The following is a 19,987-nucleotide window of genomic DNA, read 5'->3' as shown; positions in this document are numbered from 1 at the left end:
TCTGTCACATTTTTGAACAAGATTCATAAGCGAATCAATAGGGCGATGGAGAGATTCTTGCCTGCTCTGGGGCAACTTTCTCATCGTCATATTGATCTGAGGGCTCGTTGCCGGGACTATTCAGGGACGACTTAGTACATCTGTCCGATGTGGGCAATGATATTTTTCATTGTGGGCTGCAGAAAATCATTGAACATTGGCTGCGATGTGTTGGGGGAGGCCATGTGATATTACATGGCCTTGGTGGGGTGTGTTAGTCGCCCAACACAGGGCTAGACATGTTTTTATTGGTTTGTTATGGAGATTAATTTTATATGGAATTTTATTTAAACATATGGTTAATATTTGATAAAAGAAACAATAAAATAAACATTGCGCCCAGTGTTTCTCCACAGATCTGCTTGTGTGTTTTTATTATTAATATGTACATTATTTCATTGTGGGGACTAGGATACCATGTGGGTCCCCGAACCTGTGGAGTGGAGCACCAGTAAGGAGGGGGGGGTTACACATGTTATCCTGTCACCCAGTATGGTGATGATAGTGGCCAGCGTTTCCAGTGACCCCCGAGGATCTGCTTGGGCAAGAATCTGGCGTTGGATCCCACGAGGAGTACAGCGCGAGCAGTATATAGGAAGGAGCAGGAGCGAGGTGCGGCAGTCATTGGCGGAGAGAAGAGCGTCCATGACAGGAACTGTCCAGAGCAGTAGAGGTTTTCTATGAGGATTTGCTACTGCTCTGGACAGTTCCTGACACGGACAGAGGTGGCAGCAGAGAGCACTGTGTCAGATTCAAAAGAAAACACCACTTCCTGCAGGTCATACAGCAGCTGAAAAAAACGTTAAATTTTTAAATAGAAGTTAAAGAAGTAGTTGATTTTGTTAAATAAAGAGTACCCCTTTAATTATTACCTGCATACTGAGCTATTTTGTATGACGGAATCTGTAAGAGAGACTCCTAAAGGATCCCTGACACAGATGTAAGCCCAGCTTGACTGTGTCTCTATGAATTAACACGTTTCACTTGTTTAGCTATCCATGCCAAGCATGATAACTGGAAAGAATTCCTGATGAAGCAGCTGGTTGGGTCTAGGACGATTCCAGCAGACTTCCATGTTAAGGTAAGCATGACTGTCTGTTTTGTTTCTCTTTCCTTGCCTAAGAAAGTGAAGGCAACTGGTGTGGATGGAGCTCTGTGCGGACAGTCAGGTTCTTCCTACCAGACTCTCACCCCCCCCCCAACCATGTCTTTATTGACTTTGCTTCGTGAACTAGGGCACAGCCATGTTACACAAAAAATGCAATAGCTCACCGCTAATGGCAAGATGCAGACCCAACACAGATATGAAAATTACTAAAGGCAGCCCCCCGCAATGGAACTCCACGGAATCCTGCCTGCCTCAGTGTGCCATAGCCTGTCTGTGGGAGAGCTTGTGCGCCGACGCTCTCCCCTCAAAGAATTGAGCCTGCTGCCTGGACCAGGAAGCTGCAGAGCACAGGAAAGAAGACCTGGAGCGGGGAGAGGTAAGGTATCAGGTGTTTAGGCAAGGGCTGCATGAACATCGCTAACTGTCCATGCAGCCCTTACTGCCCGATTATCAGGCCATCTAATCCAGGCCATCTAAGTCCAGTAATAGGTCTAGCAGATCGGTGCTCGGTTACTAAAATGATCGGGCCCTAGTCGGCCGGTGTAATAGGACCACAAGAGGACCCTTACTCACTTATTCTACCATTTCTTGGGATGTGGAAGAGGTTGACTTAAGGATCAGACCATTGGATAAGAATCTTCCTCTTCACCCACAAATCCTTGGTCTCCTGTAGATTACAGAATTATATATAGAACACCAGCAAAGCTAAACAGATCAAAGCTCTGGAAAGCTTCTGTATACATAGTGAAAGTTTTAAACCATATGTGTTTTCCAATCCGAGCCACTAGAGCAGTTTGGCCTATTGACACTTACAGACACTGTGTAATCATCATTCTATGTAAATCGTAGTGCCTTAAAGTGTACCTGTCGTTAAAAAACAAACAAACTTGTTTGTTGTCATATGAGACATATTAAGGCTATGTTCACACTGCGTATATGTCCGGCCGCATATTTTCGCAGCCGGAGATTTACGCTACTTGCGGCCGGCTACGTACGGACCGCGAACTTACGCCCGAAGTCTACTTATGCTTCCCGAACGCCCTACGTAGCGATCTGACCGCGGTCTTTTACTTGGAAATCTTCGCCTAGCCCCGGACACCCCACAGAACCTTTTGGATCGGCACAAAAAGCTGCAAAATGAAGAAATCACCACTACGTACGGGACCGCATGTTACGCTACGGGCGTAAGTTACGGCATTTTCGTCCGCAAACAATGGTCTGGTTCATTTTTACGCCGCCGCGTACAATCCGGGCGTAAGTTTGTACGTAGTGTGAACTGTGCAACCGTACTTCGTATACTTTCCATTATACGCAAACTATGTAAGTCTCCGGCCGCTTATTCACGGAACGCGCTACGGCCGGAAACTTATGTAGTGTGAACATAGCCTAAAAGTGTAACCCTGTTGGGGAGTGATCAGACCCTGGCTGATCATGAGAATGAGCTTGGAGAAGTAAACATTTAGCGTGTTCTTCCCTGGCTTTGTGCCTCACGTCTCAGCTGATCGATGTCCTATATGTATCGGTGGACTTTTATGTGTTTTTTTAACTGCTTTAACCTTTTTTATTTCATTTCTGTAGATGGCTGAGAGCCTGAAGTGTCATTTCCGGCAAGGAATGCGTCTGGAGACCGTAGATAGACTACACATATCCCGCATGCGGGTAGCAGTGGTTGATACTGTCATTGGAGGAAGACTGAAACTGGTGTACGAAGATGGAGACAGTCATGATAACATGTGGTGTCACGTCAGCAGCCCTCTGATTCATCCCGTTGGATGGTCTCGTAGGGTTGGCCACAAAATCTTAGGTTGGTGATTGGCTTTTAATAATTACAGGGACCTTTAAGCCGCAATAAGAAGCGGGTTCTTTTACACGGACACATAAATCGCTTGAGTGCTTTCAGCAAATGACAAGCGATAATTTTTTCTTTTAAATGATAGGTGTCCAGACGAGAAGATAAGTTGATATGAAAAGTCGCTAATTCGATCTTAATTTGTATATATATACTGTGACCGTAATTGTGTTGGTATCTATATACTGTAAACGATAAGTAATTACACTGAGAGACTTGAGAACAATTAAAGCGAATGTACCATCAGGTACATTCGCTTTAAGTGTTGCACATGAATAGAACGGCGCCAGCACGAGGAAGCCCATGCTGCGGTCCTTTATTTGAACCCCGGTCCGGTTCCCGTGCAAAGTGTCGGTTTATTACCAGACACCGGCCAGGCTGAAGCACAGGAGGTGGGCCAGCCCGCCCCCAGTGTGAAGTATCCTCCGCCCCTCTGTGACGTGGCTCCATTAGAATCAATGGAGCTGCATCATATAGGGGCAGGGGGTTCCTCCTAATGGGGGCGGGCTTCGCATCATTCTATTTATTGCAACACTTTAAGCAAATGTACCTGATGGTACATTTGCTTTAAGAATGATTTTGAGGTCAGCTCGTTCGTCTTTTGATGGTTGCCGCGTTTACACCACAAAATTATTACTTAAGTTCGAACGACTTTGTACCCACAATCTGACCCCCCCCCCAAACCACTTGTACCGTTAGATAGCTGCTTTTAATCCAAGATCTGTCCTGCAGTCTGTTTGGCAGGTGAAGCAGTTATTGTCCTAAAAAAACAACTTTTAAACTGGCAGCCCCGTGCCCTATGGCAGTGGCCTAGATTGTGTAAGCATTAGGCTGGCACAACCTCTCTGTCCCTCCTCCCCACCCTCCTCATCATTAGGCACATACAACCAGAAAGGATAACAATGATCATATACCAAGGACGGCAAAGGCTAAAGGCCCTATTCCACGGAACGATTATCGGCCGTATTCTGCCGATATCGGCCGCTACGGACGATAATGGTCCCGTGGAATACAGTGCAACGATCAGCCTACATTGTTCATGTCGGCTGATCATTGCAGTCGCTTGTGTTGAAAAACATGCGACTGATACAGCAACGATCTGCTGCCGTCGCTCCATTGAATAGGAGCATCGGCAGCAGACGCTGCTATATCCTATAGGCTGCCCGGACAATCAGCGATCACCCGGACAGCCCCCCCCGGAGCTCCCCGCCGCCCCCTCCCACATTCACCCGCTCGCTGCAGCCGTGATGAATAGCGTTTGCTCCTCTAGACCAGTGTTTCTCAACCTTTTTAAGCCAAGTACCCCCATGTCATGAGATGCTCCAGCCAAGTACCCCCAAGGATGCGATCAATTAGAAACGTTGCCTTAATGAGGCCGAGATCAGAACTGCAGCATTTAGGCTCTATGTAAAGTCTCTGTCTCCGATCATATCCTCCCATAACTGTAGGGTTGATCTGTAGAACCCATAAATAGTAATAATGCCCCCTGTAGCAATTATTAATGCCCCCTTGTAGCCAGATATATGCCCCCGTAACCACATACATAGCCCCTTGCAGCCAGATACATGCCTCCCTGTAGCAGGATACATGCCCCCCCCGTAGCCAGATACATGGCCCCCCTGTAGCCAGATACATGGCCCCCCTGTAGCCAGATACATGGCCCCCCTGTAGCCAGATACATGGCCCCCCTGTAGCCAGATACATGGCCCCCCTGTAGCCAGATACATGCCCCCCCTGTAGCCAGATACATGCCCCCCCTGTAGCCAGATACATGCCCCCCCTGTAGCCAGATACATATCCCCTTGCAGCCAGATACATGCCCCCCCCTGCAGCCAGATACATGCCCCCCCCTGTAGCCAGATACATGCCCCCCTTAAGCCAGATACATGCCCCTCTGTAGCCAGATACATATCCCTTTGCAGCCAGATACGTGCCCCCCCTGTAGCCAGATACATATCCCCTTGTATCCAAATACATATCCCCTTGTAGCCAGATACATGCCCCTCCTGTAGCCAGATACATGCCCCCCCTGTAGCCAGATACATGCCCCCCCTGTAGCCAGATACATGCCCCCCCTGTAGCCAGATACATGCCCCCCCTGTAGCCAGATACATGCCCCCCTGTAGCCAGATACATGCCCCCCCTGTAGCCAGATACATGCCCCCCCTGTAGCCAGATACATGCCCCCCCTGTAGCCAAATACATGCCCCCCCTGTAGCCAGATACATGCCCCCCCTGTAGCCAGATACATGCCCCCCCTGTAGCCAGATACATGCCCCCCCTGTAGCCAGATACATGCCCCCCCTGTAGCCAGATACATGCCCCCCCTGTAGCCAGATACTTGCCCCCCTGTAGCCAGATACATATCCCCTTGCATCCAAATACATATCCCCTTGCAGCCAGATACATGCCCCCCCCTGTAGCCAGATACATGCCCCCCTGTAGCCAGATACATGCCCCCCCTGTAGCCATATACACGCCCCCCCCTTAAGCCAGATACATGCCCCCCCCTTTAGCCAGATACATATCCCCTTGCAGCCAGATGCATATCCCCTTGCAGCCAGATACATGCCCCCCCCCCTGTAGCCAAATACATATCCCCTTGCAGCCAGATACATGCCCCCCCCTGTTGCCAGATACATATCCCCTTGCAGCCAGATACATGCCCCCCCCCTGTAGCCAGATACATATCCCCTTGCAGCCAGATACATGCCCCCCCCTGTAGCCAAATACATATCCCCTTGCAGCCAGATACATGCCCCCCCTGTAGCCAGATACATATCCCCTTGCAGCCAGATACATGCCCCCCCCTGTAGCCAAATACATATCCCCTTGCAGCCAGATACATGCCCCCCCCTGTAGCCAGATACATATCCCCTTGCAGCCAGATACATGTCCCCCCTGTAGCCATATACATGCCCCCCCCTTAAGCCAGATACATGCCCCCCCCTTTAGCCAGATACATATCCCCTTGCAGCCAGATACATGTCCCCCCTGTAGCCATATACTTACCTCCCCCCTTAAGCCAGATACATGCCCCCCTGTAGCCAGATACATGCCCCCCCCTTAAGCCAGATACATGCCCCCCCTTTAGCCAGATACATATCCCCTTGCAGCCAGATGCATATCCCCTTGCAGCCAGATACATGCCCCCCCCTGTAGCCAAATACATATCCCCTTGCAGCCAGATACATGCCCCCCCCCTGTTGCCAGATACATATCCCCTTGCAGCCAGATACATGCCCCCCCTGTAGCCAGATACATATCCCCTTGCAGCCAGATACATGCCCCCCCCTGTAGCCAAATACATATCCCCTTGCAGCCAGATACATGCCCCCCCTGTAGCCAAATACATATCCCCTTGCAGCCAGATACATGCCCCCCCCTGTAGCCAAATACATATCCCCTTGCAGCCAGATACATGCCCCCCCTGTAGCCAGATACATATCCCCTTGCAGCCAGATACATGCCCCCCCTGTAGCCATATACACGCCCCCCCCTTAAGCCAGATACATGCCCCCCCCTTTAGCCAGATACATATCCCCTTGCAGCCAGATACATGTCCCCCCTGTAGCCATATACTTACCTCCCCCCTTAAGCCAGATACATGCCCCCCTGTAGCCATATACATGCCCCTCCTGTAGCCAGATACACGCCCCCCCTTAAGCCAGATACATGCCCCCCCTGTAGCCAGATACATGTCCCCTTGCAGCCAGATACATATCCCCTTGCAGCCAGATACATATCCCCTTGCAGCCAGATACATATCCCCTTGCAGCCAGATACATGCCCCCCCTGTAGCCATATACTTACCTCCCCCCTTAAGCCAGATACATGCCCCCCTGTAGCCATATACATGCCCCTCCTGTAGCCAGATACATATCCCCTTGCAGCCAGATACATGCCCCCCCACACACACACCTCAGCCCTGACACTACACTGCCGTGACATTCCCCCCCCCCCCCCCCTTTATTCACACACACATCCCACTGACAACCCCCCCTCAGCTCAGATAAGAGAGCAGGACTTACATGACGCTCTCTTCCTCTGTGTCCTGGCCGGGTCAGGGGAGTAGACGCTGTCACTGGCTGTGTGCAGGGCGGGAGATGATCAGAGCAGCAGGAGGAGCAGGGAAGTTCCTGTTTCTCTGTGCTCCAGTCTCATCTCTTCAGCCCCAGGATAACTTTGAGTCTGATTGCCCCTGTGCAGCTATGTCCACCACTGCCCTGCCTATCTGTGCCCCATATAGTTGTATTATGCCCCAATCGTTTGGCCCCCATGTGCAGTGCCCCCACTAGCCAAAAAAAAAAAATTAACTCACCTGTCACCAGCAGCCCCTCTCCTGTAGTCTTCTCCCAGCAGCTCCTCTCCTTGATTCGTTCTCCTCGGCCTCCTGTCATGTCCCGCACAGGCAGCCTGGTACAGAGGCTCTGCCTGCAGCCGATGTGCCCCGCAGCCCTGTGTGACTCACACAGATGAATGATTAGGGCTGTGGGGCACATCCGGTGCAGGCAGAGCCTCAGAGTCTGTACCAGGCTGCCTGTGACATGACAGGAGAACGAATCAAGGATTAGAGAGCAGGTGACACCTTCCTCCCTCCCTCTGTGAAGGAGCGGGTCCTCGGCGCCCACAGCTGCTGATTAAGCAGCGCAGAGGCGAGGGCCGTAGCAGTGCTCTTTCATTATTCATCCCGGTTGTTTTTTTGCCACTCCTCCCGCGTACCCCCTCAACCTGCGTCAGGGGGTACGCGTACCGCAGGTTGAGAACCACTGCTTGAGACGACCCATGAAATAGGGCCATAAGAATAAGACTAAAGAAGAAGCATAAAGAAAGAATGGGAGGGGGGGGGGTGAGGGGTGGAGAGAAAGAACAAAAAAACATGGGGGCGGGAGGGGGGGGGGGATGGCCACATCACTGAATTAGGATAGAATTTTACTCGTCCGACTCTGTAAATGGGTCCCAATAGAACCACTATTGGTAAATCTTAACCAGGGTTCCTTTAAGTCTTTTAGTGATGTTTGCCATTACAGCCTCTGCTGTCATGCGTGCATGGTATCGATAGGAGAAATCTGCACCAAACGTGACCCTGTATTGATGTGTTAACCTTTATGTATTACTTATAGAGGAGAAACGAAACGAATCTCACCCGCACATCCGCAAAGTCTACTGTGATGCCATCCCTCATCTCTTTAAACCGGTAAGCTTCCGATTCCTTACCGCCATTTTCTTACCCTTGCAGTAGATTCTTACTGCATGTATTTGCAGCTTCTTTTGTGTTTCCCACTTAAAGAGGTAGTTGTAATATGTGTTATCTATATACTGTTATATATATATATATATGGTATGCAATGGTAAGGAGGACACTGTCCCATATATGCCGCACTGGGCACTTAGTCATAGGATAATTATGGTAATATATCTCTATATTTCTTCTAGGTGAGGATTGTTTATCCTAAAGGGATCTGGTTTGAGGAAGGAATGAAACTTGAAGCGATTGACCCTCTAAATCTTGGTAACATATGTGTTGCTACTGTGCGCAAAGTGAGTCCCAGTGCCAGGGTTACATCAGCCATTGGGCGATAGGGTTACAGTGGTGCCTTAAAGGGTTCCCGACCCCCCGTTAGAGACCCCTATACTCACCTCATCGCGCCGGGTCCCGCTTCTGAAGATGGTCGGGTCCCGGAGATCTCAGACGCTGCAGCCCGGCGCGCGCGCTGAGAGATGAGTCCAACGCTCATAGAGAATGACAGGAGAGTCCAGCGCTCCGTCATTCTCTATGAGCGTTGGACTCATCTCTCAGCGCGCGCGCCGGGCTGCAGCGTCTGAGATCTCCGGGACCCGACCATCTTCAGACCCGGCTCGATGAGGTGAGTATAGGGGTCTCTAACGGGGGGTCGGGAACCTGTCACCCCAGCACGGGGGGTGACAGGTTCCCTTTAAATTCCTCAACTTTCATCCAATCAGTACATAATATTTGGCAATTTTAACTTATTTTTTCTTGTAATGTTTTTTCACTGCATTTGTTTTGTTGTGATTTTTTGCATAAGAATAAACAACAAAAAAAGGTCACATGTGAACCCATGCATGTAAAGCTTGCATAGGCAGATAGCTGATAGAGAGTTTAAACAAATAATACCTGTCTTTTAGTTGATATCTGCAAAGTTCTGAAATTATGTTTTCCTTCTAAGCTCATGAGCCATAGAGGCTGGGCTGAGCTGCAGCATGCTCGACTCCTCCCTCCCCCACCCCTCCCTGCCTTGCAAAACTCATGGACAAGGCTCAGTAATGAGCCTAACCCTGTACATTAATCATGCAAAGCAGGGAGGGGTGGAGAAAGTTGGAGGCATGCATGCTGCAGCTCAGCCCGGCCTCAGCTTGGAAGAAAAATATAATTTTTAACTTTGCAACAACCATTAGCTAAGAGACAGGTATCATTTTTTATCCCTTGATATAGAGCTGACAGATTGCCATTAAATCAGCAAAAAGGGCAGCATATTTATTTCTCTGCCTGACAGTGACATGTTATACTTGAAGTTGAAGAATACTCACACTCACCTGGCCAAGCGTTTGTTCTCCCCGGAGCTTAGAGAAGGAGGTAATGCTGGGGGACTGCGTCGGGCCAGGGGAGTATGTGTGTGTTTGTTGGGGGGGCTTTTAGGATTCATAGGGGCCCCGTAAAGTTTTTTTCTATGGAGCCCCATGAGTCCTAGCTATGTCCCTGCCTACAAATACAGGTTACATTGCATTATGTTGCACTCACCTGATATTTATATGTTGTGTCTTATAAGTAATTTTTTCTCTAGGTTCTGCTGGAAGGATATCTGATGGTGAGCATGGACAGTAATCTGTCTGATGACGAATCACTATGGTTTTGCTATCATGCGACATCCAGCTCAATTTTTCCAGTAGGATTCTGTGAGAAGAACGGCATTGAGCTTACAGTCCCAAAAGGTATTTATTATCCAGACTGCAGACCTCATAGACTAATGGAAGGCACGCGAAGAGTCAACATGAAAAAATGCTTGACCCTGTTCACGCATCGCTCCAAAACTGCATCCCATTATGTTTAATGGAGAACTCCGTAGTTTTATGTGGAACAGATTATTCCCACACAGCCCCTCTGCTGCCACCAATGGCCCTGTCAGGAACTGCAGGACTACCCAAGTCAAAGGGCCCTATAAGCTATACTCCCCAGTTTGCTGCTTTGGAACCTTTCTCCTGCAGAGAGAGGATGGATTCAGACTATGGAATCCGTGCGGATAAATTCCGGCAGATTCCGTAGCTCGTACTTACTCATGGCTGCGTGCCTCTCCGCCCGTGTCATAGACACCATTCTATGCATGGGCGGATTCCGCATTCCGCCGAACGAACTGACATGTCAATTCTTTCGGTGGATAGCGGAATCGGCCTGCCCATAGAATGGTGTCTATGGAGTCGGTGGAAAGGCGTGCGGCCATGAGCAAGTTCGAGCTACGGAATCCGCCGGAATTTATCTGCGCGGATTCTGTAGTCTAAACCCACCCAGAGACAGAGAACCAGGGAGGGAGATGCACTATTCCGACTCTATCATATGATGGGTCAGGGTTTTGACACTCGGACCCAGACCAATCAAAACTTTTTACATATCTGTGTGACATTTTAAAAGTTTTTAGTGCCAGAAACACTTTAAAGTGGAAATATTATCATGTGATCAGTGTTTTAGGATTTGTAGCCTCTATTCTTTGCAGAACCGTAAACTGTAGAGAACTTACTGTGCCTGTATTGCCTGAAACATATAACTGGATATACCACTCGACTCTATTTCTATGTGATACAAGTGTTGCCTCGTTTGTCCTAAATAGGGTGCACAATAGAGGAATTTTCTTGGGAAAGCTACCTGGAGAAAACAAAATCCAAGCCGGCTCCAGCGCTGTTATTTAACACTGTAAGTAGCTTGTGTAACGTGTTCAAGTATCTGGAGTAAGATTAGGTTATGGTAATTTTTTTATTTAAAGGGAGTCTGTCACTAGGTTTATGCCACCTTAAATGAGGACAGCATAAACTAGACAGAAATGCTGATGTATCACGTACATCATTTTGTTCAGCTGTTCTCCTAATATGCAGGAGAATAGAATTCTTGCCACACCCCTCCCTCCGCCCTCCAGCTGCTGATTGACAGTTGACTGACTATACACAGCATGGATAGAAAACTGCCAATCAGCAGCTGGTGGGTGGAGCTTTCTGCTTTTCATGAATATCCAGGACTACTGGGCTCATGCACATAATGGGGAGGACTACTTATTGTATTGCTATTTGCTCATCATATTCTATAAATGTTAAATGTCAAAGTCTGAGAATGTGACCATAAAGAAACCAGAAAGTGCAAGACTAAATATGTTGTTCTTGTTTGTAGGAGGTCCCTAACCATGGCTTTAAATTTGGTATGAAGCTAGAAGCGGTGGATCTGATGGAGCCCCGTCTCATCTGTGTGGCTACTGTGGTACGAGTTGTGCAAAGACTCCTCCGCATTCACTTTGATGGTTGGGATGATGACTACGACCAGTGGGCAGACTGTGAATCTCCAGACATCTATCCAGTTGGATGGTGTGAGTTAACTGGATACCAGCTCCAGCCACCGGTAGCAGATGGTACGTATAGTTACCATTGTTGTTACAGACTATTATCTTGCCAACCTCATAAATGACACCATATGTGGAATTGTGCATTACATCCTGTTATGTCATGGTTAAGGAACAGGAAAATGGAAATTAACGCATATTCTGGAACATTTGCCTTACACATTACACTAAATTAAGCCACACCTGCTGATCCCAGCAGGATGGGATGACCATTTAAAGGGGTTATCCAGGATAAGAAAAAAAAACTGCCACCTCTGTCCTCAGGTTGTGTGCGGAGACTCTATCAGTAGGTTTCTGTTGTCCTATCTCAGGGAAGCATAAACTAGTGACAGAGAAGCTGAACAGAATGATGTATCACTTACATTGTTCTGTGCAGCTGATGCAGAGATATCCTCCTGAATAACATGGACAATAAGTAGTCCTCTCCATTATGTGCATGAGCTCAGTACTCCTGGATATTTATGAGCAGCAGAAACCTCTGCCCACTAGCTGCTGATCTGTCCATGCTGTGTATAGGCAGTCAACTGTCACTCATTAGCGGTGGGAGGGGTGTTGCAAGAATCCTATTCTCCTGCATATTAGGAGAACGGCTGAACAGAATGATGTAAGTAATACACCGATCTGTTCAGTGTTGCTGTCACTAGTTTATGCTGCCCTCATTTAAGGCAGCATACACCTAGTGACAGATTACCTTTAACGTTGGTGGACTGCAAAACTCACACCCAGATCTAGGACAAGAGTAGTGCTGTTTGTGGAAGAAAGCGGCCATGTTTTTGTAATCCTAGATACAGCCTTTAAAGTGTCACTGTCATTATAACATAAAAAATCAAACTCTCTCAGCTAACAGCCTGTCTCCTGTAGAGTGTACACCCCATTGGTGCCATTCCGATGTTCCTAAGTGGAGATATAGCCCTGTTTGTGCTGCTCACCTATCTGCATTTGGTCTTTCTGGAGGGGGCGTGTCAGTCCTCTGATTACATCACCTGTCAGCTGATGCTGAGGAGGAGTCTTGGGAGTGAGCACAGCCAGCCAGCCTCCAGTCCACACCCCTATACAGCTCCTTAGCCAATTAGCTTTCAGCACATTCTCTGTGTGTGTAAGGGCCCTATTCCACCGGACGATTATCGTTTGCATAATCGTTAACGATTAACGATCTCAAACGACCGCTATTGCGAAAGACCTGAAAATGTTCACTCATTTCCATGGAACGATAATCGTAACTTATGAGCGTAATTGCGATCGTTTTTCTTAGCTATTTATTCGCTATTGCGTTCGTATCTATTGCGAACGACCGAACGATGTCTTATTCAATGCAAACGATTTGCGAACGAGCAACGATAAAAATAGGTCCAGGTCTTATCAAGCGATCAACGATTTCTCGTTCGGTCGTTAATCGTTAACTGCATTTCAACCGAACGATTATCGTTAAGATTTGAACGATTTAACGATAATCTGAACGATAATCGTCCGGTGGAATAGGGCCCTAAGGGCCCTATTCCACCGGACGATTATCGTTAGCATAATCGTTAACGATTAACGATCTTAAACGACCGCTATTGCGAAAGACCTGAAAACGTTCACTCATTTCCATGGAACGATAATCGTTACTTATGATCGTAATTGCGATCGTTTCTTCTTCCGTATTTCTTCGCTATTGCGTTCGTATCTATTGCGAACGACCGAACGATGTCTTATTCAATGCGAACGATTTGCGAACGTTTTGCGAACGAGCAACGATAAAAATAGGTCCAGGTCTTATAAAGCGATCAACGATTTCTCGTTCGGTCGTTAATCGTTACTGCATTTCAACCGAACGATTATCGTTTAGATTCGAACGATTTAACGATAATCTGAACGATAATCGTCCGGTGGAATAGGGCCCTAAGTGATTTTCTATAGAAGAGAACGGCTCTCCAGCTCTTCTGAAATCTGAAACCAACGTCCCTGAATCCTTCCTCCCCCAGTCTTCCCTGAATAAAGCTATACACATCTCCCCTACCTGCCCATGCTGTCTCTAAGCAGACAGCACGTATATACAGCATTCTTCACAGCCTCCCCATCCAGTGTCATGTCAGCCTGCTGTACAGCCCTGCCTGTCTGTCTGTGCTGTCTGTAAGCAATGAGCAAGGCTGCACAGCATTGGAGAGAGCGCTCCTGTAGGCTGTCAATCAAATGACAGGGGGGGAGAGACTGTCAGGAATCTGACTATTTTTTCTAAATCAGACTGTCAGGAATTTTAGATTTCAACCAGTGGAGGCTAAAATAGGAAAAAACGCCCCCTGGTGGAGAAAATGTATAGCCATGAATTACAGGGTATTAACATGAAAATAAGAAAAGGAAATATATTAGAAAAAGGCTTATAATTAATTCATAATTTAATTTATAGTTTAAAAAAAAACACGACAGTGACACTTTAATGTGAATAGGACCAACTGACTTTCTCCAGTGGTAGATGTCAGGAAAAAGCTTGGGCCAACATGGCCAGTCATTTTGCTTTCAGGTACATATGCCTTTCCTCTTACTCTTTTCAGAGTATATGCCATGCTGAGTGTGCATATGTGTTTCATATAATGCTATGTTGTTTTGTTCTGTTTTCAGAGCCGCCAGAAGAGGTAATAAAACCTAAAAAAATCAAGAAAAAAAAGAAGACATTTGGAAAAAGACGTAAGTATTTATTTCCTATCTTGAGTGCTTTTATATATATATACATAATATATATATATTATTTTTTATTTGCTGGAGTATGCCTTTAGGGCCCCAAACACATGTAAATGGTACAATTGTTCCTATGAGCCTATGAGTTATGAGAAGATACTTTAGGTGTGGACTCCCTTCCCTTGATTGCATGTGAAAGTTCCTTAGAGGACCAAGGATGCTGCAGACAGTGGTGGATTAAATGTACCCTGGGCTGTCTACCCAACCTGCCCCCCCTCCCCCACTGACGCGGAATTCTAGAGCGACGAGCTTGCTTGCATCAGTGTGCCTTCTGTGCATCCCCTATATAGTAGATGGCCCCCTGTGTAGTTCCCCTTAAAGAGATGGTCCCCTGTTAAGTGGCTTCCCTCATCCTCCAGCATCACCCCCTCATCCTCCAGCATCACCCCCCTCATCCTCCAGCATCACCTCCCTCATCCTCCAGCATCACCCCCCTCATCCTCCAGCATCACCCCCCTCATCCTCCAGCATCACCTCCCTCATCCTCCAGCATCACCCCCATCATCCTCCAGCATCACCCCCTCATCCTCCAGCATCACCTCCCTCATCCTCCAGCATCACCTCCCTCATCCTCCAGCATCACCCCCCTCATCCTCCAGCATCACCCCCATCATCCTCCAGCATCACCTCCCTCATTCACCAGCATCACCCCCTCATCCTCCAGCATCACCTCCCTCATCCTCCAGCATCACCCCCCTCATCCTCCAGCATCACCCCCCTCATCCTCCAGCATCACCCCCATCATCCTCCAGCATCACCCCCATCATCCTACAGCATCACCCCCATCATCCTCCAGCATCACCCCCATCATCCTCCAGCATCACCCCCATCATCCTCCAGCATCACCTCCCTCATCCTCCAGCATCACCCCCATCATCCTCCAGCATCACCTCCCTCATCCTCCAGCATCACCCCCATCATCCTCCAGCATCACCCCCTCATCCTCCAGCATCACCCCCCTCCAGCATCACCCCCTCATCCTCCAGCATCACCCCCCTCATCCTCCAGCATCACCCCCATCATCCTCCAGCATCACCTCCCTCATCCTCCAGCATCACCCCATCATCCTCCAGCATCACCCCCCTCATCCTCCAGCATCACCTCCCTCATCCTCCAGCATCACCCCCATCATCCTCCAGCATCACCCCCATCATCCTCCAGCATCACCCCCCTCATCCTCCAGCATCACCCCCATCATCCTCCAGCATCACCTCCCTCATTCACCAGCATCACCCCCTCATCCTCCAGCATCACCTCCCTCATCCTCCAGCATCACCCCCCTCATCCTCCAGCATCACCCCCCTCATCCTCCAGCATCACCCCCATCATCCTCCAGCATCACCCCCATCATCCTACAGCATCACCCCCATCATCCTCCAGCATCACCCCCATCATCCTCCAGCATCACCCCCATCATCCTCCAGCATCACCTCCCTCATCCTCCAGCATCACCCCCATCATCCTCCAGCATCACCTCCCTCATCCTCCAGCATCACCCCCCATCATCCTCCAGCATCACCCCCTCATCCTCCAGCATCACCCCCCTCCAGCATCACCCCCTCATCCTCCAGCATCACCCCCCTCATCCTCCAGCATCACCCCCATCATCCTCCAGCATCACCTCCCTCATCCTCCAGCATCACCCCATCATCCTCCAGCATCACCCCCCTCATCCTCCAGCATCACCTCCCTCATCCTCCAGCATCACCCCCATCATCCTCCAGCATCACCCCCATCATCCTCCAGCATCACCCCCCTCATCTTCCAGCATCACCCCCTCATCCTCCAGCATCACCTCCCTCATCCTCCAGCATCACCTCCCTCATCCTCCAGCATCACCCCCATCATCCTCCAGCATCACCTCCCTCATCCTCCAGCATCACCTCCCTCATCCTCCAGCATCACCTCCCTCATCCTCCAGCATCACCCCCCTCATCCTCCAGCATCACCCCCATCATCCTCCAGCATCACCTCCCTCATCCTCCAGCATCACCGCCCTCATCCTCCAGCATCACCTCCCTCATCCTCCAGCATCACCCCCATCATCCTCCAGCATCACCCCCCTCATCCTCCAGCATCACCTCCCTCATCCTCCAGCATCACCCCCATCATCCTCCAGCATCACCTCCCTCATCCTCCAGCATCACCTCCCTCATCCTCCAGCATCACCTCCCTCATCCTCCAGCATCACCCCCATCATCCTCCAGCATCACCTCCCTCATTCACCAGCATCACCTCCCTCATCCTCCAGCATCACCTCCCTCATCCTCCAGCATCACCCCCATCATCCTCCAGCATCACCCCCTCATCCTCCAGCATCACCTCCCTCATCCTCCAGCATCACCTCCCTCATCCTCCAGCATCACCCCCCTCATCCTCCAGCATCACCTCCCTCATCCTCCAGCATCACCCCCCTCATCCTCCAGCATCACCTCCCTCATCCTCCAGCATCACCTCCCTCATCCTCCAGCATCACCCCCCTCATCCTCCAGCATCACCTCCCTCATCCTCCAGCATCACCCCCCTCATCCTCCAGCATCACCCCCATCATCCTCCAGCATCACCTCCCTCATTCACCAGCATCACCTCCCTCATTCACCAGCATCACCTCCCTCATCCTCCAGCATCATCTCCCTCATCCTCCAGCATCACCCGCATCATCCTCCAGCATCACCTCCCTCATTCACCAGCATCACCCCCTCATCCTCCAGCATTACTCCCCTCATCCTCCAGCATCACCCCCCTCATCCTCCAGCATCACCTCCCTCATCCTCCAGCATCACCCCCCTCATCCTCCAGCATCACCCCCCTCATCCTCCAGCATCACCCCCCTCATCCTCCAGCATCACCCCCCTCATCCTCCAGCATCACCCCCTCATCCTCCAGCATCACCTCCCTCATCCTCCAGCATCACCTCTCATCCTCCAGCATCACCTCCCTCATTCACCAGCATTACTCCCCTCATCCTCCAGCATTACTCCCCTCATCCTCCAGCATTACTTCCCTCATCCTCCAGCATTACTCCCCTCATCTTCCAACATCACTCCCTCATCCTCCAGCATCACCTCCCTCATCCTCCAGCATCACCTCCCTCATCCTCCAGCATCACCCCCCTCATCCTCCAGCATCACCTCCCTCATCCTCCAGCATCACCCCCATCATCCTCCAGCATCACCCCCTCATCCTCCAGCATCACCTCCCTCATCCTCCAGCATCACCTCCCTCATCCTCCAGCATCACCCCCATCATCCTCCAGCATTACCCCCTCATCCTCCAGCATCACCTCCCTCATCCTCCAGCATCACCTCCCTCATCCTCCAGCATCACCGCCCTCATCCTCCAGCATCACCTCCCTTATCCTCCAGCATCACCCCCATCATCCTCCAGCATCACCTCCCTCATCCTCCAGCATCACCTCCCTCATCCTCCAGCATCACCCCCCTCATCCTCCAGCATCACCCCCCTCATCCTCCAGCATCACCCCCATCATCCTCCAGCATCACCTCCCTCATTCACCAGCATCACCCCCATCATCCTCCAGCATCACCCCCCTCATCCTCCAGCATCACCTCCCTCATCCTCCAGCATCACCCGCCTCATCCTCCAGCACCACCTCCCTCATTCACCAGCATCACCTCCCTCATCCTCCAGCATCACCCCCATCATCCTCCAGCATCACCCCCCTCATCCTCCAGCATCACCTCCCTCATCCTCCAGCATGACCCCCCTCATCCTCCAGCATGACCCCCTCATCCTCCAGCATGACCCCCTCATCCTCCAGCATGACCCCCCTCATCCTCCAGCATCACCTCCCTCATCCTCCAGCATCACCCCCCTCATCCTCCAGCATCACCCCCCTCATCCTCCAGCATCACCCCCCTCATCCTCCAGCATCACCTCCCTCATCCTCCAGCATCACCTCCCTCATCCTCCAGCATCACCTCCCTCATCCTCCAGCATCACCTCCCTCATCCTCCAGCATCACCCCCCTCATCCTCCAGCATCACCCCCCTCATCCTCCAGCATCACCTCCCTCATCCTCCAGCATCACCCCCCTCATCCTCCAGCATCACCCCCCTCATCCTCCAGCATCACCCCCCTCATCCTCCAGCATCACCTCCCTCATCCTCCAGCATCACCCCCCTCATCCTCCAGCATCACCCCCTCATCCTCCAGCATCACCCCCCTCATCCTCCAGCATCACCTCTCTCATCCTCCAGCATCACCTCAATCATCCTCCAGCATCACCTCCCTCATCCTCCAGCATCACCTCTCTCATCCTCCAGCATCACCTCAATCATCCTCCAGCATCACCTCCCTCATTCACCAGCATTACTCCCCTCATCCTCCAGCATTACTTCCCTCATCCTCCAGCATTACTTCCCTCATCCTCCAGCATCACCTCCCTCATCCTCCAGCATCACCTCCCTCATCCTCCAGCATCACCTCCCTCATCCTCCAGCATCACCTCCCTCATCCTCCAGCATCACCTCCCTCATCCTCCAGCATCACCCTCATCATCCTTCAGTAACCCCCCCTCAGTAGTGGATTAAAAAAAACCTTCCCACATGTTCCCCTATTGCTGCAGGTCTCCCCTGTTCTCTCTTCCGTCAAAGGCAGGCAGTGTCTGTGCCGGAGGCCCCTGCCACCTATCAGCTCCTGACAGGTTGCCGGGACTTCCGCTGCAGGCAGCGCTTGTAACATGATGTCTGTGCCTGAAACGTTTGGGAAGTGCGGTTTCTAGTGCGTTCATTGGCTCTCCAGCTGCACATCACTTGGGGGCCCACCGGAGGATTGTTCGGTGAGCCCCCGAGTGATATTAGCTGCACTGAGATTAGATGTAGGCAGTTCTGATGGCCATGGGCCCTCCAGGAAACTTGGGGCCCCGGGCGGCCGCCCGAGCCGCCCACATTATAATCTGTCACTGGCCGCAGATGATTCTGGAGGTAACCAGTTATATGGTATAAAACATGAAGTAAACAGTATGACCCTTTTTTCTACCACCTGACTGGTTTCTATCGGATAGAAGTGTCTTATGATATCAAAGCAAAAATGTGTATAGGGTGGAGCTGATGAATAAAGCGGCCATCTTTGTGTTCTCGGTGCATCCATCACCGTCACTACTTTCCCTCTACTCTAGGAAAAAGGAGAGGTAATAAGAAGATGGGAGCTGTGAACCATGAGGATATTTCTCTTTCTTCTCGTCCTCCTATGGAAGTTACAAGTAAGATTATTGAATGATTTTTAAAGAAAAGAAAAGTAGAATTAAAGGGTTACTCCTGCGAAAATCTTTTTTTTTTTTTTTTTTTTTTTTATCAAATCAACTGGTTTCAGAAAGTTATATAGATTTGTAATTTACTTCTATTTAAAAATCTCAAGTCTTCCAGTACTTATCAGCTGCTGTATGTCCTGCAGGAAGTGGTGTTTTCTTTTCAGTCTGACACAGTACTCTCTGCTGACATCTCTTTCTGAGACAGGAACTGTCCAGAGCAAGAGAGGTTTTCTATAGGGCTTTGCTTCTGCTCTGGACAGTTCCTGACATGGACAGAGGTGGCAGCAGAGAGCACTGTGTCAGACTGGAAAGATTATACCACTTCCTGCAGGACATATAGCAGCTGATAAGTACTGGAAGACTGGAGATTTTTAAATAGAAGTTAA

The 19,987-nt window shown here is 50.0% G+C and overlaps 1 protein-coding gene across 1 annotated transcript in view; it reads left to right on the top strand.

Annotated features, from left to right (window-relative positions):
• L3MBTL2 (L3MBTL histone methyl-lysine binding protein 2) overlaps positions 1-19,987 on the top strand; it is a 34,014-nt gene that overhangs the window by 8,622 nt on the left and 5,405 nt on the right. The window contains exons 8-16 of the mRNA XM_069968936.1: positions 1,032-1,120; positions 2,726-2,951; positions 8,120-8,193; positions 8,433-8,537; positions 9,800-9,947; positions 10,838-10,920; positions 11,389-11,623; positions 14,213-14,278; positions 19,470-19,553. Of these exons, the coding sequence (XP_069825037.1) occupies positions 1,032-1,120; positions 2,726-2,951; positions 8,120-8,193; positions 8,433-8,537; positions 9,800-9,947; positions 10,838-10,920; positions 11,389-11,623; positions 14,213-14,278; positions 19,470-19,553 (1,110 nt within the window). The remainder of the gene's footprint in view (positions 1-1,031; positions 1,121-2,725; positions 2,952-8,119; positions 8,194-8,432; positions 8,538-9,799; positions 9,948-10,837; positions 10,921-11,388; positions 11,624-14,212; positions 14,279-19,469; positions 19,554-19,987) is intronic.

Source organism: Dendropsophus ebraccatus, chromosome 4 (assembly GCF_027789765.1).
Source record: "Dendropsophus ebraccatus isolate aDenEbr1 chromosome 4, aDenEbr1.pat, whole genome shotgun sequence".
NCBI lineage: Eukaryota > Metazoa > Chordata > Amphibia > Anura > Hylidae > Dendropsophus > Dendropsophus ebraccatus.
The sequence above is the reverse complement of the archived record's forward strand: the minus strand, read 5'-3'. Positions and strand labels throughout refer to the sequence as shown.